General features: G+C 41.5%; 1 protein-coding gene across 1 annotated transcript in view; it reads right to left on the bottom strand.

Moving 5' to 3' along the window:
• Positions 1–14,867, bottom strand: part of LOC102134025 (uncharacterized) — a 40,032-nt gene extending 25,165 nt beyond the window's left edge. The window contains 3 exon segments of the mRNA XM_074026585.1: positions 12,973–13,065; positions 13,840–13,940; positions 14,721–14,867. Of these exon segments, the coding sequence (XP_073882686.1) occupies positions 12,973–13,065; positions 13,840–13,884 (138 nt within the window). The 5' untranslated portion in view covers positions 13,885–13,940; positions 14,721–14,867.
• Between the last annotated feature and the right edge of the window lie 4,511 nt (positions 14,868–19,378).

Here is a 19,378-nt window from a genome sequence, read left to right as displayed (position 1 = left end):
TGGCCTCACCTTAGAGTCACATGAGGCCCTTCATTAAAACAACATGGATGCTTCCATCCGGAACAATAAATAGAAACTGTGGAAAGGGCAAAGTAAAGAGATTTCTGCAAAAAAAAAAAAATTTTTTTTTTTGAGACGGAGTTTCACTCTCTTACCAGGCTCAAGTGTAATGGCGCAATCTCAGCTCACTGCAACCTCCGCCTCCCAGGTTCAAGTGATTCTCCTGCCTCAGCCTCCCAAGTAGCTGGGATTACAGGCACATGCCACCACGCCCAGCTAATTTTTGTATTTTTAGTAATCCTAATAAGAGGAGTGGGCTGATAAGCACTGCCTCTCAGGCTTTAACGAGCTTAAAAATTACTTGGTAATAGGATAGGGAGCGGTGACTTATGCCTATAATCCCAGCTCTTTGGGATGCGGAGGTGGGCGGATCACCTGAGGTACGGAGTTCAAGACCAGCCTGACAAACAGGGAGAAACCTCATCTCTACTAAAAATAAAAAATTAGCTGGTGTGGTGGTGCATGCCTGTAATCCCAGATACTCGGGAGGCTGAGGCAGGAGAATTGCTTAAACCCGGGGGATGGAGGTTGCAGTGAGATGAGCTTGTGCCACTGCACTTCAGTCTGGGTTACAGAGCTAGACTCCATCTCAAAAAAAAACAAAATTACTTGGGAATTTTGGTCCCACTCTATGTAATGTGAATCTGCAGGTTTGGAAAAAGTCCATGAATGAGTGTTTCAAACAAGTGCCCTGCCAATGCTGATGTTGCTACCCCTGGGTTCATTATTAGCAGTAGTTAGAGAAAGCAGGCACAGCACAGAGTCCCTTACACTCAGCTCTCTTGTCACAACACGAATATTTCTGGTACAAATAAAGACAACCAATCTCCATCCAAAAGTTTCGTATTCTTTGCTGGCTCTTTAAAGTTTACAGAGGAAACAGAAGGCAACAATGTGTGAATGAGTCTGCATTAGAAAAACAACATGTAAACATGTAATAATGCAATGTTTATTAAGCAGGTACTATCTGCTCAAGAGTAGATTACAAAGCACTGTGTGGGGAATAACACATTATGTGACTTAATCCTCACAACACCCTGGGAGTTGGTACTAAGTGTTCAATAAGTCCCAGGATTTAGATAAAGGGTTCAGCATTTTTATTTCTTCATCTGTTTCTCTGTCATTTTTAAAAATAAAATGTATAGAATAAAAGCTAAATATAGACAGATAGGAGGGATACAGAATGAGAGAATTTAATGTAGTTTAGAGAAATTTTTATGGCGTTTATATTCACTTTTTTGTGACTTGTGGAACAACTACTGGATCTGCAGGAATAGAAAACAAGTTGCTAAATGGAATATTTCTGTAAGCACTGGTTTTAACACAAAATTTAAAAATTAGGATCCTAAAATATACAGTTTATTTTTCTCATTTACCTCCTTTTGGGTGTCTGAAATTTTGAGCACCAGCTCTAGAAAGGCAGCAGGATTCACCAGCAAAATCTCTCATTTTAAATCAGTTTTGTGAGGCAAGACTTCAGGGTGGGGCCAGACCTAAATAAGGGCTCCAAAAAGTATGAATCTGGTCGGGTGTGGTGGTCATGCCTGTAATCCCAGCACTTTGGGAGGCTGAGGTGGGTGGATCACCTGAGGTCAGGAGTTCAAGACCAGTCCGGCCAAAATGGTGAAACCCTATCTCCACTAAAAATACAAAAATTGCCGGGTACAGTGGCTCATGCCTCTAATCCCAGTACTTTGGGAGGGTGAGGCAGGTGGATCACCTGACGTCAGGAGTTCAAAACCAGCCTGTCCAACATGGTGAAAATCCGTCTCTACTAAATATACAAAAATTAGATGGGCATGGTGGTGGGCGCCCGTAATCCCAGCTACTCAGGAGTCTGCAGCAGGAGAATCGCTTGAATCCCATAGGTAGAGGTTGCAGTGAGCCAAGATCATGCCACTGCATTCCAGCCTGAGCGACAGAGCAAGACTCCATCTCAAGAAAACACACACACACACACACACACACACACACACACTTAGCTTGGTGTGGTGGCGGGCACCTGTAATCCCAGTTACTTGGGAGGCTGACCCACAAGAATCACTTGAACCTGGGAGGCGGAGGTCGCAATGAGCCGAGATTGTGCCACTACACTCCAGCCTGGGAAACAAGAGCAAGACTCCAACTCAAAAAAAAAAAAAACAAGGGGTGAAGGCTCGGTGCAGTGGCTCATGCCTGTAATCCCAACACTTTGGGAAGCATAGGCAGGAAAATCACCTGAGGTTGGGAGTTCGAGACCAGTCTTACCAACATGGAGAAAACTTGTCTCTGCTAAAAATACAAAAATTAGCGGGCATGGTGGTGCAAGCCTGTAATTCCAGCTACTCGGAATTCCCACAACCTGGGAAGTGGAGGTTGCAGTGAGCCTAGATTGTGCCATTGCACTCCAGCCTGGGCAATAAGTGCAAAACTCTATCTTAAACAAACAAACAGACCTGAGTTAGGCAGTGGACCCTCTGTAGAACTCTGTTCTCTATGTCACTGGGGTATTTCCAGTTCAGTTTTTCCTAAGCTTACCTAAGAGAAACTAAAATCCCAGAATTTATGTAATTTTAATCTGCCCTGTCAATGTTATAACATATAATAGTAAGCAACTTAAATCTCTCAAGGTTTTCTAGGATAATTTTATCAGATGATACATATGTATTCTTAGCAAGGTAAAAGAAACACAAACAATAATAACAATTTTCCTGTCCATAAATATCCCTTCAGGTGATATCAGAAGTCACAAAAATATTAAAAAAGTGGCCCAAATAAAGCTGAAGCTATTTTATATGCATCTATTCATTATACTAATCATATGATGCTTACTTCAACCATGTACCCAGTTGCTAGTCTAGACTAAAAGTTCCTGGATGGTAGGGTTCATGACTGCTTCATCTATTTTTTTTTTTTGAGACGGAGCCTTGCTCTGTCACCAGGCTGGAGTTCAGTGGCATGATCTCAGCTCACTGCAACCTCCGTCTCCCAGGTTCAAGAGATTCCCCTGCCTCAGCCTCCTGAGTAGCTGGGACTATAGGCACATGCCACCAAACCCAGCTAATTTTTGTATTTTTAGTAGAGATGGGGTTTCACCATGTTGGCCAGGATGGTCTTGATATCTTGACCTCGTGATCCACCCACCTTGGCCTCCCAAAGTGCTGGGATTACAGGCATGAGCCACCGCACCTGGCTCATCTATGTTTTGAATGATCATATGAAATGGAAGCAATTAGTTTGTTTGAGTCACCAGACCTCCTCTTTGTCTTTCACCTAAGTACCAGGAAACTGGAGAAACTCTCATCTTGGTACCAACTAAAGTTACCTCTTGTATGAGGGGAGCAAAAAACACAGGATTACTTCTTTCTCTTATACTGAGAGAAGCAGAAGTACTCACTCTTGTCAGCCTGACACAGTTCTGCCCTGGACATCCTCAAATGTCTCAAAGATGCCTAGGTGATTGTGAGAGGGTTCTTAGTGATCCAAAGCTGAGGGCCTACTGATAAGCCAGGATGGAGAGACTCAGGCTGATTCTAAATAGAAAATGGAACTGCTCTGGTGGAGCTCCAGAACCTGGATCACCTATCCTGATTCATTCACTTTTGGGTAAGAGGAAGGACAAGAATATTCTGCTCCAGCATGACATTTTACAGGTAGGTATAGTTGTGGTTATCACGGCTCTGGATATTTTGTGGCCTTGATCTCTTACTCTTAAGATGCTTGTTTAAACTTAAAGATTCTGTCATCAGACTCTCACATAGGAGCCTCTCACATAACAGTAACAGGTCACTGAACAAGATCTAAAAAACTTAAAAAGCCACACTCTCAAAGGGGGGTTTCAGATGTCTATGTTGACATCTCACAATGCAGAAAATGCCTCCTGTTGGTTTTCTGTATATTCTCAATCCAAAGTCTGGCCCTGTCTTGTGAATCTCAGGCAGAAGCCAATGTTATGTGCAGATTCTAGGTGGGATCAACCTGGCTTGCATCCTTGGGTGTTACATCAAGTACAGTACAAAGGAAAAACCTCCTCATAGAGGCTGTTCTAGCATGCTGTGAGTAATATGTCTACCTAAAAAAAAAAAAAAAAAAGCTGAGGCAACATGAATATAAGTAGAGAGTTCATTTGGGCCACGCTTGAGGACTGTAACCTTGCAGCAAAGACACATCCTCCAAAGACTGAACAATAACAACAGCAACAAAACAGAATCCCTGAATAAGCCAACAAGTTTCAAAATTGAATTAGTAATAAATAGCCTAATAACCAAAAAAAGAACAGGACCAGGCAAATTTGCAGCTGAATTCTACCCGATGTACAAAGAGCTGATGTCAATTCTACCAAAACTATTTTAAAACACTGAGTAAAAGGGACTCCTTTTCAACTCATTATATAAGAATAGCATCAGCCAGGTGCAGTGGCTCATGCCTGTAATCCCAGCACTTTGAAAGGCGAGGCGGGCAGATCATAAGGTCAAGGGATTGAGACCATCCTGGCCAACATGGTGAAACTCCGTCTCTACTAAAAATACAAAAATTACCTGGGCGTGGTGGCCCAGGCCTGTAGTCCCAGCAACTTGTGAGGGTGAGGCTGGAGAATCGCTTGAGCTCAGGAGGCAGAGGTTGCAGTAAGCAGAGATTGTGCCACTGCACTCCAGCATGGCAACAGAGTGAGACTCTGCCTCCTAAAAAAAAAAAAAAAAAAAAGAATAGCATCATTCTGAAACCAAAACCTGGCAGAGATAAAACAAAAAATAGAAAATTTCAGGTCAGGCCGGGCGCGGTGGCTCACGCCTGTAATCCCAGCACTTTGGGAGGCCGAGGCGGGCGGATCACAAGGTCAGGAGATCGAGACCACGGTGAAACCCCGTCTCTACTAAAAATACAAAAAATTAGCCGGGCGCGGTTGTGGGCGCCTGTAGTCCCAGCTACTCGGGAGGCTGAGGCAGGAGAATGGCGTGAACCCGGGAGGCGGAGCTTGCAGTGAGCCGAGATCGCGCCACTGCACTCCAGCCTGGGCGACAGAGCGAGACTCCGTCTCAAAAAAAAAAAAAAAAAAAAAAAAAAAAAAAAAAAAAAGAAAATTTCAGGTCAATATCCTTGACGAACATTGAAGAAAACATTCTTAACAAAATACTGGCAAACTAAATCCAGGAGAACATCAAAAAGTCAATCCAGTGTGATCAAGTAGGCTGTATCTCTGGTATGCAACGCTGTTTCGACATACAACAATTAATGAATGTTATTCATCATATAAACAGAACTAAAGACAAAACCCACAAGATTATCTCAATAGATGCTAAAAAAGTTTTCAAAAAAATTTAACATCCTTCATGTTGAAAACCCTCAACAAACTAGGCATTGAAGGTACATACTTCAAAATAATGAGTCATCTATGACAAACTTAAAGCCAACATACTGAATGGACACAAGCTAGCATTCCTCCTTGAAAACTGGCACAAGACAAGAATGCCTTCCCTCAAAACTCCAATTCTACATAGAATTGGAAAGTCCTGGCCACAGCAATCAGGAAAAAGATTAAAATAAAAGGCATTCAGTAAAGGAAGAGAGGAAGTCAAACTATCCTTATGTTCAGATGACAAGATTCCATATCTTCAAAAACCCTAAAGTCTCAGCAAAAAGCTCTTTAAACTGATAAACAACTTCAGCAAAGTTTCAGGATACTAAATCAATAGCATCCCTTTACATTAACAATAACCAAGCCGAAAACCAAATCAAAAACATAATCCCATTCACAATTGCCACAAAAAGAATGGAATATCTAGGAATACAGCTAACCAGGGAGGTGAAAGATTTTTATAACAAGAATGACAAAATACTGCTTAAAGGAGTCAGAGATGGCCAGGCCCAGGAAATAGGGAGGTATCCCCACCCCCTACTGAGAAATAAGACTTCCCTTGGAATGAACTAACTCTCTCCTTTTTAGATCCAAGATCTGATGTAAAAATGGTACCCTTAATTTAGGGGGATCTGTTTTGTTTTCCAGCTCTGTTTACTTATTAGGCCATAAAAACTACTTGCTTTCCTGGCCCTGGGCTCCACCCTGAAATTAGTAACCCAATTAAGAAACTGACAAAGAAGCTCTCCTCCTCCGACCCAAGATGCCGAAAGGAAAGAAGGCCTAGGGGAAGAAGGAGGCTCCAGCCCCTGCTGTTATGAACAAGCAGGAGGCCAAGAAAGTGGTGAATTTCCTGTTTGGGAAAAGGCCTAAGAATTGTGGCACTTGGCAGGACATCCAGCCCAAAAGGGGCCTCACCCAAAATGGCCCCGCTATATGAGGTTGCAGCAGCAGAGAGCCATCCTCTATAAGTGGCTAGAAGTGTTCTTCTGCAATTAACCAGTTCACCCAGGCCCTGGACCACCAAACAGCTACTCAGCTACTTAAGCTGGCCTACAAGTACAGACCAGAGACAAAGCAAGAGGAGAAGCAGAGGCTGTTGGCCCAGGCCGAGAAGAAAGCTGCTAGCAAAGGGGACATCCCCATTAAGACCACCTGTCCTTCAAGCAGGAGTTAACACTATCACCACCTTGGTGGAGAAAAAGAAAGCTCAGCTGGTGGTGACTGCACCTGACGTGGATCCCATCGAGCTAGTTGTCTTCTTGCCTGCCCTGTGTCGTAAAATGGGAGTCTCTTACTGCATTATCAAGGGGAAGGTAAGACTGGGACGTCTAGTCCACAGGAAGACCTGCACCACTGTCGTCTTCACACAGGTTAACTGAGAAGACAAAGGTGCTTTGGCTAAGCTGGCGGAAGCTATCAGGACCAATTACAATGACAGATAGGATGAGATCTGCCATCACTGGGGAGGAAAGGTTCTGGGTCTCAAGTCGGTGGCTCAGATCGCCACACCCAAAAAGGCAAAGTCTAAAGAACTTGCCACTAAACTGGGTTAAATGTACACTGTTGAGTTTTCTACACATAAAAATAGTTAAAATAATACAAACTTTCCTTCAAAAAAAAAAAAAAGAAACAAAGAAAAACTTTACAACTACTGAATCTTCTGTCTTTGTATTTACATGTGTTGTGTGTGTGATATGAAAGAACTCTGATTAATTGGTTTAAAAATAATAAGAGCTTAAATCAAATATTTTGTCAGAAAAGTAAAAAGTGTAACACCTTTTAGTTCATGTGACAAGTAATCTTTTGGATATAAAAACAGTTTTAAAGATCATTGGGAAAACAAAAATGTCTTCAAAATATAAACATTTGATCTAAATTATATAGGTCACATATTAGATTTACCAAATACATAAAGGTCATAAATTGGTTCTTTGACTTTTAAAAATTGTTCAATTCACCTATCTTGAAGCCAGTAGATTCTAAATAAGGCCTTGGGACATATGGAATTAGCCATGCCCCCTAAATATACAAAGGCTATAAAGAAAAGAGATTTCATATAAGAAAAGATGTTGTACAGTAAATTATTAACCTAAAATAAAATGACTGGTTATTTAAAAAGAGGAATGTTTAGGACAAATCAGAAAGCCAAGCATATTGTAGATGGTCTGTATAAGTTATGAAATAATTCACTAAAGGAAATTTATGCAAGAAATGTTGTACAATTTAAAGGTCATTAGGCCTCTTAAAGATTTCTCAAAATGCCACTATGACTGTTCACTGTACAACCTGTCTGCTTTATAGCTAGGTAAGGCCTGGTACACATCAAGTTAGCCACACCCCCTAATGATTAATACACTGGAGTCAGACCTTATTACACTTGTGTCTGTGTCCTAGACTCCATGCCTAGTATGTAATTAAAATCCCTTACTTACCAAGGGTTTCATCAAAAGTAAAAGTTGCTAAGAGTTAACATTGTAACATGTAACTCTGACTACTAAAAAACAGTTTTACATGTAAGGAATTCAGAGAAAGTGAAATGTGTTTTTGATAAAAGGTTATAAGAAGACACGGAAATGTGGATTTTTTTTTTTTTTGCCTAGATTAAAAGGTTAAAGGAATGTTTTTAATTAGATAGAATAAAACTGAAGGTTTAAACAAACTGTGGAAGATTTGCTAAAATTTAATTGCAAAATCAATTCTGTGTGTGAACATACTGACTAAAGTTAAATGGATATTATTCAGTTTTTCTAGAAATTGAACATTGAGATAAAAATGACAGGTTTCTCTTAAAGCACTGATCTACTCTTTAACAACAAGGACTTTGTGAAGAGTTATACAAGGTTTATGAGAATATTACCTTATGGTCAAACATTAAAATTAGATTTGTCTATAAAGATTCATTAAGAGGCTGTGCATGGTGGCTCGTGCCTGTAATCTCAGCACTTTGGGAGGACAAGGTGGGCTGATCACAAGGTCAGGAGTTCAAGACCAGCTTGGCCAACATGGTGAAACCAGTCTCTACTAAAGATACAAAAAAATTAGCCAGGTGTTGTGGTGTACGCCTGTAATCCAGCTACTCAAGAGGCTGAGGCAGGAGAATCGCTTGAACCCAGGAGGCAGAGGTTCCAGTGAGCTGAGATCATGCCATAGCACTCCAGCCTGGGCAACAGGGCGAGACTCAGTCTCAAAAAAAAAAAAAAAAAATTTAAAAAGACTCATTAAGAATTGGTTTGACATAAATAATACACAAATATAATGGTAAAAATTTGGCTCATTTAGCATAAAAATCACACAGAAAAGACTGTCAAATGTGAAATCATGTTTGACTATTTTTGGACTATGTTTGTGTAAATATGTTATTGGTATGTGTTCCAAAATTAAGGAAAACTCCTGTAATTCTAATATGACTAATATAACTAATATGATAATATAACTATCCTCAGTCTGAGTCAAAATACAACATTATTTTATGTCTCTTCTAAGAACATGCTGACTTCATGGTAAAACATCATTAATAATCACAATCATTACATAAAATTATTGTATGACACAGAGCTAACCAAATTTCCTTGTCAATCATGGGTTTTCTTTTTGTTTGTTTTTCACTATGACTGCCCTAAGACTTTGTCAGCCAGACAATTATCTTGTGTTGATACTCTTCAAAAGATGATTCATAGTTAACTTTGACAGATGTTCTATTTTTTTTTTCTTTCGAGATGGAGTCTTGCTCTGTTGCCCAGGCTGGAGTGCAATGAAGCAATCTCAGCTCACTGCAACCTCTGCCTCCCAGGTTTGAGTAATTCTCTTGCCTCAGCCTCCCAACTAGGCTGGGATTACAGGCATCCACCCCACGTCCAGCTATTTTTTTAAATATATATTTTTAGTAGAGACAGGGTTTCACCATGTTGGTCAGGCTGGTCTTGAACTCCTGACCTCATATAATCCACCCGCCTCAGCCTCCCAAAGTGCTGAGATTACAGGCATGAGCCACTGCGCCGAGCGACAGACGTTCTTAAATGCAAGTTTGTGATAACTTTAGAAACTGTGACATTAGAATAGAGAAAAAACTTACAGTAGTCATAGAGAACTGGAATGTTCATGACTATCAAACGGAACAGGAATTAACTGAATGGATGGAACTAATAGAAGACTAAAGTAATATTTTCTGACTTCGCATAAAATGTCACTGATCCTTTGTTTTGTTCAGGGTCAAGAAAACTCTGACTAGTTAGGTAAAAATATTATCACCCCTATTTAGCATGAAGCAGTTACAGAACATGGATCTTCATCCCTCTACAACCCTTAGGATTAAGTGCGCCCTTGTGAAAAAGACGGGGGAGATGTCAGAGGAACCAGAGCAAATCTATCTTGAATAGGGGCTGGGTAAAATAGGGCTGAGACTAAATGGGCTGCATTCCTGGATCGTTAGGCATTCTAAGTAACAGGATAGGATAGAAGGTCAGCACAAGATACAAGTCATAAAGACCTTGTGGATAAAACAGGTTGCAATAAAGAAGTCAAATAAAACCCACCAAAACCAAGATGTGACGAGAGTGACCTCTCATTGCCCTCACTGCTACCACTCCCACAAGTGTCATGACAGCTTACAAATACCATGGAAACATTAGGAAGTTATCCTATATAGTCTAAAATTGGGAGGCATAAATAACCCACCCCTTGTTTAGCATATAATCAAGAAATAACCATAAAAATGTGCAAACAGCAGCCCTTGGGCTGCTCTGCCTATAGAGTAAGCCATTCTTTTATTCCTTTACATTCTTCTCTTTTTTTTTCCTTTTTTTTTTTTTTTTTTTGAGACAGTCTCACTCTGTCACCCAGGCTGGACTGCAGTGGCACGATCTCAGCTCACTGCAACCTCTGCCTCCTGGGTTCAAGTGATTATTTTGCCTCAGTCTCCTGAGTATCTGGGATTACAGGTGTGCATCACCAAGCCTGGCTAATATTTACATTTTTAGTAGAGATGGGGTTTCACCATGTTGATCAGGCTGGTCTCAAACTTCTGACCTTGAGATTTCTTAATACTTCCTTTTACTTTACTCTATGGACTCACCCTGAATTTTTTCTTGAGCAAAATCCAAGAACCCTCTTGGGGGGCTTAGATTGGGACCTCTTTCCGGTAAGAACTCTGCACATTTTCCTCTTTTTCCAATTAAAAGAATCAGCTGAATTTGTCTTCAGTGGGCTAAATAAAATTTTTCACAGGCTCCAGAACTTTGAACTATCCTCAGTCTGAGTCAACATACAACCTTATTTTATGTACTTCTAAGAACATGCTGACTTCATGGCAAAACATTCTCTGATCTAAAATCTGATTTTTCACCCTTCATTTGCCATTCCCCTCCCACCTTCTCTCTAATCTTGTTTGCTCCTCCCTAGGAAAGGAAGCCCTTGTCAGCCTAAACTTTCCAATAAAAGTTTTTATAATTGGTAGTTCTTCCTGTTGCAATACTCTTTTGGAATTCAATTTTTTTTAACATAAATCTAACTTTGTTTGATATCCAAGTCTAGAAACTGCCTCAAAACAGTAACAACATCATCAGTAAGACCCTGTCAGTCCCCTTTCATCTTAACCCTAACTGCCTTTGCCTGTGGGTCCCCAGCTTTCCAGGGTTGTGTCAGCAGAAAGGCTTCTTCCATGGCTAGGGTGAGCAGGCTGGACATCTGCAGGGGAGGCTACCCAGAAAAAAACTACAATGGCCTTTATTTGTTTCTTTGTTTTTTTTTAGATGGAGTCTCGCTCTGTCGCCCAGGCTGGAGAGCAGTGGCGCGATCTTGGTTCACTGCTAGCTCCGCCTCCCAGGTTCAGGCCATTCTCCTGCCTCAGCCTCAGCCCGGCTAATTTTTTAGTATTTTTAGTAGAGACGGGGTTTCACTGTGTTAGCCAGGATGGTCTTGATTTCCTGACCTCGTGATCCACCCACCTCAGCCTCCCAAAATGCTGGGATTACAGGCGTGAGCCACCACGTAGGTGGGTCTTTAATAACCTCCTTTTGCAGCCTCAATATTAGCCTTAGCTCTTAGTCACTGGGCTCAAGCTTTAATTTCCATGTTAGAGTTACTCACTTGGTTTTTGAAATTATGTGTTTGAAAAATCCAGCAAAATTACTCAAACATAGGGAAGGAAATTTTAAGGTACTTACATTTTGTACCTCAATAAGAAAAGCAAAAGTATCTATTCCTTTCAGTCAACATATCTATTATTTTATTGTTTTCATTAAAAACCACATAGTAAACAATTAGTCATACGGGAACACTTCTAGGTGACACCAAGTTTCATCTCATAAAATTTAGCATGAAACTCAGAAATCAAGATAACAGGATTTTAACAGAGATACTCACTGTCACAAATTTACCCTGCAAAAAGAGGAACTGATATTTTCACGAATCTATGTAACTCACCAATTATCTACCATATTATCTCATGGAAATGTATTCATTCTCTACAGTCAAAATAGAATAGAGATTTTCCCCTATTCTTTTCCTTGGTAGCTAGCATTCTAAAAGCTAAGCCTTGGAATTCTGTTTGAATGCATCCAGCCATAAAAAAAACACACACCTGAGAAAACCTGTACAAAACTCACTCTGGGAAAGAAAAAGGTAAATGAGAATTTTTAACAAATGGAATATAAAATTAGATATTAATTTTTTTTAAACCTACCTCTTTTATGCACTTTATAAATATTTTCCTACCTGCCAGGCACAGTGGCTCATGCCTGTAATCCCAGCACTTGAGGAGGCCGAGGCAGGCAGATTATCTGAGGTCAGGAGTTCGAGACCAGCCTGGCCAACATGGTGAAACCCCGTCTCTACTAAAAAAATACAAAAAATTAGCTGGGTGTGGTGGTGTGTGCCTGTAATCTCAGCTACTTAGGAGGATGAGGTAGGAGAATTGCTTGAACCTGGGAGGTGGAGGTTGCAGTGAGCCAAGATCAAGCCACTGCACTCCAGCCTGGGCAGCAAGAGTGAAACTCTGTTTAAAAAAAAAAAAAAAGTCCTATCTTTCAAGCCCTACTAATATAATGCAATTTACAGCTAAAAAAGTGAGGTCAAAATAAGTAAACAAATATTTTCAAGGTGACAAACCCAGGGAGTGGCAGTGCTGATTAAAAAACAAATGTGTGTCTGACTCATGTTTCAAGTCGGGCCACTCAATCACTTGAGAGATTCTTCCACCCACTCTGACTCACTTATGTGCTCATGAACCACCCATTCAGGAGACACTGCAGTATTTCTCAGAGACTGCTCCAGAGGTATTTTACTTTGCAAATTCTTACACCATCTCACTAGAGTCAAGTTTTTTTTCTGTTTGTTTTGTTTTTTTCTGGTCTTTTGGGATACTATTTTATCTGCCACAAATTTTTCACTTTTTAACACTATTTTTCTTCCACTATATTTATTTCATTATCTTTCTGCTCCCTTAGACAATCCAGGGGGCAGAAATTATTTCTGGGTTTTCCTCTCAGCTCCAGCATCTGATTGGCTGACCAGCAGTGTGTCCCCAAGAAATGAAAGCTGGGTTGGGTGTAGACAATTTTAATGTCTCAAGAGGTTACCTTTTCAAAATAAGAGTACACCAGAAGATTCCTCTCAGCCGCAGGGCATCCACTTGCTCCCTTGAGAGGATACATTCCAGACCTCAGGTCTTCCTATGGAAGAAAATAAACCAGAAGCTGATATTCACTAGGCACTTTAGCTGACATAACCACAGTGGATATCTTGGTTTATCCCCAGACAGTACTGAAATCCATGACCAGAAAAAAACTAAAAGGTTCCTAAGGACACATCACCCCATAAAGTTTCCAAAGGAAAACCTTGACCCAAAAACATTCTGACAAGATCTCTGTGCCTAGAGAAGATACAAGGAGAAGAGGCACAGAGAGCTTTTACAGTACAGTGTCAGAGGATTACTCTTTGCTTTCTTCTCATGGGAAATATTTACAGATAACAAACCTTTTAAAAAGCGTCATTTAGGCCGGGCGCGGTGGCTCACGCCTGTAATCCCAGCACTTTGGGAGGCCGAGGCGGGCGGATCACAAGGTCAGGAGATCGAGACCACGGTGAAACCCCGTCTCTACTAAAAATACAAAAAATTAGCCGGGCGCGGTGGCGGGCGCCTGTAGTCCCAGCTACTCAGGAGGCTGAGGCAGGAGAATGGCGTGAACCCGGGAGGCGGAGCTTGCAGTGAGCCGAGATCGCGCCACTGCCTCCAGCCTGGGCGACAGAGCAGACTCCGTCTCAAACAAAACAAAACAAAACAAAAACAAAAACAAAAAAGCGTCATTTAATGCTTTGTCAAAAGATAATTCATTAAAATACGGTATAGAAAAGTACACTAAAAGACAAATAGGCGATAGCGTGAATTAGGGAGGAAAAGCTGGCATTTGGAAACACCAGAAGGAACTGGAAATTTAGTATCTTACTGCAAGCCAGCGATGCTGGAGAAACGGGGAATGGCGGTTAGACATAAGAACCTGCTTGGGACACAGGTGAAAAATGCAGCGGAAAATCAGCTCCCCATGGACTGTGAAAATAATTAAAAGGCAGGCAATTAGACTGAGGTGTCTCTAGTCTCTGGGTTTCTACTAAAAAAAAAAATCTAACTGAAATGCATTTTTTAGTAAATTACTGCATCGAGAGAAACAAAATTCAGCCTTAACCAACTATAAACTGCCAGTTAACCTCTGATTACACAATCAGGAAATTTTCACTTTTATTGTACAAATTAAGAAACTATGTAACTCTACCTAACCAATTACTGAATTTGGTTTTCTTCATCATGCTTTTTATAAAAGTCTTTTCAAGCCCCGCCCATGAACCACAAATTACAAACCACAGCTGGGAGCTTCACAATTTTTGAATCACTCTTTGATTATATTATTTAATGTTTTTGTAGTGACTCTCATATATTTTTAACAGAAGGCAAGAGGAACCGGGAGCCCCACGGAACAAAGCTCTTCCCATTCATGAACCCGCACCCCAAGTCGGAATTGTCCCCTAAAGACCCTCCCGTGGTCCCTGCACAATCTGGGAAAGATGCGGCGCTGCGGGAGCAGAGCTGCCCAGAGAGGGCTCCAGGCCAGGGCACAATCACTGCACAAGGAAGTGACAGGACGCCCGGGGTACCGACTGTCAGCGCAGCCGCCATCTTATGGCTGGGACTGAGGCCGAGCTGGGCAAGGAGAACTCGGGGCGCAGACTGCGGAGCTGACTGCAGGGAGGCCTGAGTCCCGCCACAGCGGCTTCCCACCGGTTACAACCAGCCCTTCCCCTTCTCTCGGGATGTCCGACCCAGCACTCTCACCATTTCCAGGCTTTCAGGGGGTCCCGGTGTCTTAGCTGTGAGTCTCCCAATACCTGCAGGTCACAGGGTCACAGAGGCCGGGCCTCTAGGAGCAGAGGACACAGAGCAATGAAGGCAAGATCTGGAGCTCAGGCTGCAGTGAGAGACAAAGGCCCCGCCACATCCCGGAAGCCGTCCTGTCCGCTCCAGCTGCGTGCCTGATTGGACGGTTCCCAGTCTAGCGTCGCTGATTGGATAACGTTTAAAACCCCACCCTCTCAGGCCCTGAGTGACAGAAGATGCGATCAGATGCTGGGCTGAGTGAAGAAAGAGTGACAGTCTTGGCTGCAGCTTTCTCAGGTAGGGCTTCCTCCTTGAGCTGAGCCAGGCCCACCCCAGATGGTATTTGCATTTAACCTTGTGTGTAAAGTCACATGCATTTATAAATAACATACTGTATGCCTATTCACAAATGAAAAGAATATAATAATTATTTTAAAATTTCGGATTTTATAACCTTCCCGGCTTCTGGTCTTTGAGCAGGCAGGCTGAAATTTTAGAACGGAGGTAATTTTCTGAAGTAAAATGTGAGCCACATGTAAATTTTAAATTCTCTAGTAACCAAACTTTTAAAAGAAAAAAGGAACAGGTTGAATTGAATTGATTGTAACGATTTAATTAACCCAAAATATGAAAAAATTTTCATTTTAATATGTAAGAAATATGTGATTATTAATAAAGTATATAAATATTTGAAACGAAATCTTTGAAACTAACTCTGTGTTAGCACATCGCAGTTCAGACCAGGAACATTCCAGGCACCCAGGAGCCACACATGACCAAAGCTTCCACATTGAAGTGCAGCTCTGATGTCAGGGGATAAAGGGCCCCAGAGAACCTTTTCTGCCAGAGGTGAAGGCAGAGCCTCTCTCTACCAACATCTCCCTTCAGTTTTGAGGGTGGAAGAGATAGTGGCCATGGAAAGAGCAGAGGGCAGCAGAAATAAAATAACCACAAGAAGACCAGTGATGGCCACCTGTTGCCCATTTTCTTTCAGAGATCAGACAGTGAACAAAGAACGTTGGGGATAATAAAACTCGATGTCTTCAGATCTGTCCATGCTCTTGATCTCAAATGTTTAGATATGGAGAAAATAGATTAAAGGCAAAACTTATTTTGCTATTGGCCTTGGCCCTAATGGGGCTGTAGTTATCTGTTTTCTACTGTAGTGTGTGGGACTATGCAGGTATAAGCGCCAATCACATGCATACATGTCTACCTGTATTTCTGCATTACTCAACATTCTCTTACAAGACATCCAACTTTAAATCAGGGGAAAAAATCAGTACCTATAGGGTGCCCACTGTTAGAAGGTAACTAATAATTAACCTGTCATTGAATCCTGGCATCCTATCTGCACTGGGTACATGTATTAGCCGTTTAAGCATAACAAATCATCCAAAACTTATTAGTTCATAATTGAGATGTTCAGCCATTTAGGCTAGGCTGAGTGGGGTCGTTATTCCGGTCTCAGCTGAGCTCCTTGAGGTATGTATCATCAGCTGCTTGTTGACTAGCCAGCTGTGCTTCTGGGGGTGAGATTTTAGTTCTGGGTCTGTCAACAGGGGCACCTTGCTTCTCCTCCCCATTGTATCTTATTTTCCAACTGGCTAACATGGCTTTATTCATGGAGATGGCAGCATTCTGAAAGAAAAGCAGAAGCATTCAAGACCATTTGAGCCTGGGCCCCAAACTAGCCCTGTCATGTTCGCAAGTTTCTACCACCCAGAGACAAGAAGGTCAACCATATCTAGGGTTTGGAAAACAGATGCTGGATCTTGATGGAAACAGCTGTAAATGCACCTGACAATGGGCACGGACACAGAAGGGATGAAAAATTGCCACCATTTTGCAATCAGTATCATTCTACTTTTTTTCCATATGTGGTTCGTAGAACTCTTCTACATCAAGCAACTTGTCCAAAGACCCATGGATACTAAGTGGCTGGGCTGAAACTCAGGATTAACTCTGACTCCAAAGCCCATGCACCTCCATAGATCACACTACTAAAGTAGCTACCCTGCCCTAGACCCTTGAAATCCTGGAGAGTGACACTTCTACAAAAGAAGCCACATTCCTTTCAGATTTGTGCTCAGTACTGTTTATCATTGGGAATAATCATCTCAAGAAATTGTAGAAGCACTAGCTGGCTCATACCTGTATTTTTAGCACTTTGGTAGGCTGAGACGGGAGAATTAGGTGAGCTCAGGAGTTCCAGTTCAGGCTGGGCAACATAATAAGATGCCATTTCCATGAAAAATAAAATAAAATTTAGCCAGACATGGTGGTGCATGCCTATAGTCCCAGCTACTTAGGCGGCGGAGGCAGGCGGATTGCTTGAGCCTGGAAGGTGAAGGCTGCAGTAAGCCGTGATTGGTTACACCACTGCAATCAAGACTGGGTGATCGAATGAGACCCGTCTCAGAAAAAGAAAAGAAATTGAAGAAGCATTTTGAAAAGAGATAGAATAATGTAAGGAAACAGCTGAGGGATGAATTTAGGAAATCGAGAGACCAACAACACATTATTTATATTTCATCATAGAAAAAAAAATTGAAAACTTTTAAAAGAAAAAAAAAATTTTTTTTTTGAGACCAAGTCTTGCTCTGTTGCCCAGGCTGGAGTGCAGTGGCGTGATCTCTGCTCACTGCAATATCTGCCTCCTGGGTTCATTGATTCTCCTGCCTCAGGCTCCCAAGTACCTGGGATTACAGGTGCGCGCCACTATGCCCAGCTAATTTTTTTTTGTATTTTTGGTAGAGACGGGGTTTCGTCATGTTGGCCAGGCTTGTCTCGAACTCCTGACCTCGTGATCCACCCGCCTCAGCCTCCCAAAGTGCTGGGATTACAAGCGTAAGTCACCGCGCCCAGTCTAAAAGAAAAAAACTTTAGAGAAATTATATTTAACAGAGTTTATTTGAGCGTAGAATAATTTGCAAATTGGGCAACCTGTGAATCCAGAGCAGGATCAGAGAGACTCCAGCACAGCCACATGATGAAAACAGATCTATGGACAGAAAAAAGCAAAGGGACATACAGAAAATGGACGTGAGGTACAGAAACAGCCAGACTGACTGCAGCTTGGGATTTGCCTTATTTGAACATGGCTTGAACACTTGATGTTATTTTATTAGTAAAAACACAGTGGTTGGTACAAAATAAGTTACAGTCTATTTATATATCCAGCTAGGTTTCAGTTTACTATGTACCAAAAAAAAAAAAAAAAACCTATTGAGCAAAATTGAACAGGAAAGGGGGCAGCTTTAGGCTATAATTAATTTAACCATTTCTTGTTTTTGGTCATCTTGTCAATTTTAAGAGATAGACCAAAACTTTATACATTGATATTATGTTGTCACCCTAAAAAATGTACTTATTTAGTCTCAAATCCCACTGTAAAATAGCAGAACTATGGATTTTTTAAAGTGGAAACAAGGATTTCTGGTAATTATTATTTTTTAAGGGTTACAGTAGAGGAGTTCTCCTTGTGTTGCAATCTGCTCTTTAAAATTAAAAAAAAAAAAAAAAAAAAAAAAAAAAAAAAAAAAGACCTGCTTTAGGATCTACCTATTTTCTTAAATTTTCAGTTTAATTATGTCACATTTAGCATGAGTGACTCCATTTTGGTTTTGTTTAGGCTGTTTGGGCCTAGTGCACAAGATCAGTCCAGAATGATGGTCTACAATTTTGTGTTAAAAATTCTCACATTTTGGTTAGGGTCCCACACAGGTCATAGTGTGACCAAAACTCAGGGTCTTAGTGCATCTCCCAGTTTCCATTGTTTTCAGTTCTTGTTCTTATCAGATAATTCATAGGTTATGTAGAGTATCTTGTAGAGCCAAAATGCTTTTTTTTTTTTTTTTTTTGAGACAGTTTTGCTCTTGTTGCCCACGTTGGAGGCTGGAGTGCGGTGGCGCGATCTCTGCTCACTGCAACCTCCACCTCCTGGGTTCAAACATTTCTCCTCTCTCAGCCTCCTGAGTAGCTGGGATTATAGGTGCCACCATGCCCGGCTAATTTTTAGTAGAGATGGGGTTTCACCATGTTGGCCAGGCTTGTCTTGAACTCCTGACCTTGGGTGATCCACCTACCTCGGCCTCCCAAAGTGCTGGGATTACAGGTGTGAGCCACTGAGCTCAGCCTCAAATTTTTTTTTTTTTTTTTTTTTTTAAGCTCTTTAAAAAAATGATGGGAACATGTCAAAGGCAGCCAGACTGAAAGAACTCCCAATGGTTCAATCTGGAACAATAAAAGCATCCAGGCCGGGCGCGGTGGCTCAAGCCTGTAATCCCAGCACTTTGGGAGGCCGAGGCGGGCGGATCACAAGGTCAGGAGATCGAGACCACAGTGAAACCCCGTCTCTACTAAAAATACAAAAAAAAAAATTAGCCGGGCGCGGTGGTGGGCGCCTGTAGTCCCAGCTACTCAGGAGGCTGAGGCAGGAGAATGGCGGGAACCCGGGAGGCGTAGCTTGCAGTGAGCCGAGATCGCGCCACTGCACTCCAGCCTGGGCAACAGCGTGAGACTCCGTCTCAAAAAAAAAAAAAAAAAAAAAAAAAAAAAAAAAAAAAAAAGCATCCAAATGAGTAATTAAAACACTGACCTATAAAATAAATCAA

The sequence above is a fragment of the Macaca fascicularis genome, chromosome 19 (genome assembly GCF_037993035.2).
Source record: "Macaca fascicularis isolate 582-1 chromosome 19, T2T-MFA8v1.1".
NCBI classification, from domain to species: Eukaryota; Metazoa; Chordata; class Mammalia; order Primates; family Cercopithecidae; genus Macaca; species Macaca fascicularis.
Note: the sequence above shows the minus strand (reverse complement) of the source record. Positions and strands in the feature narration are given on the sequence as shown.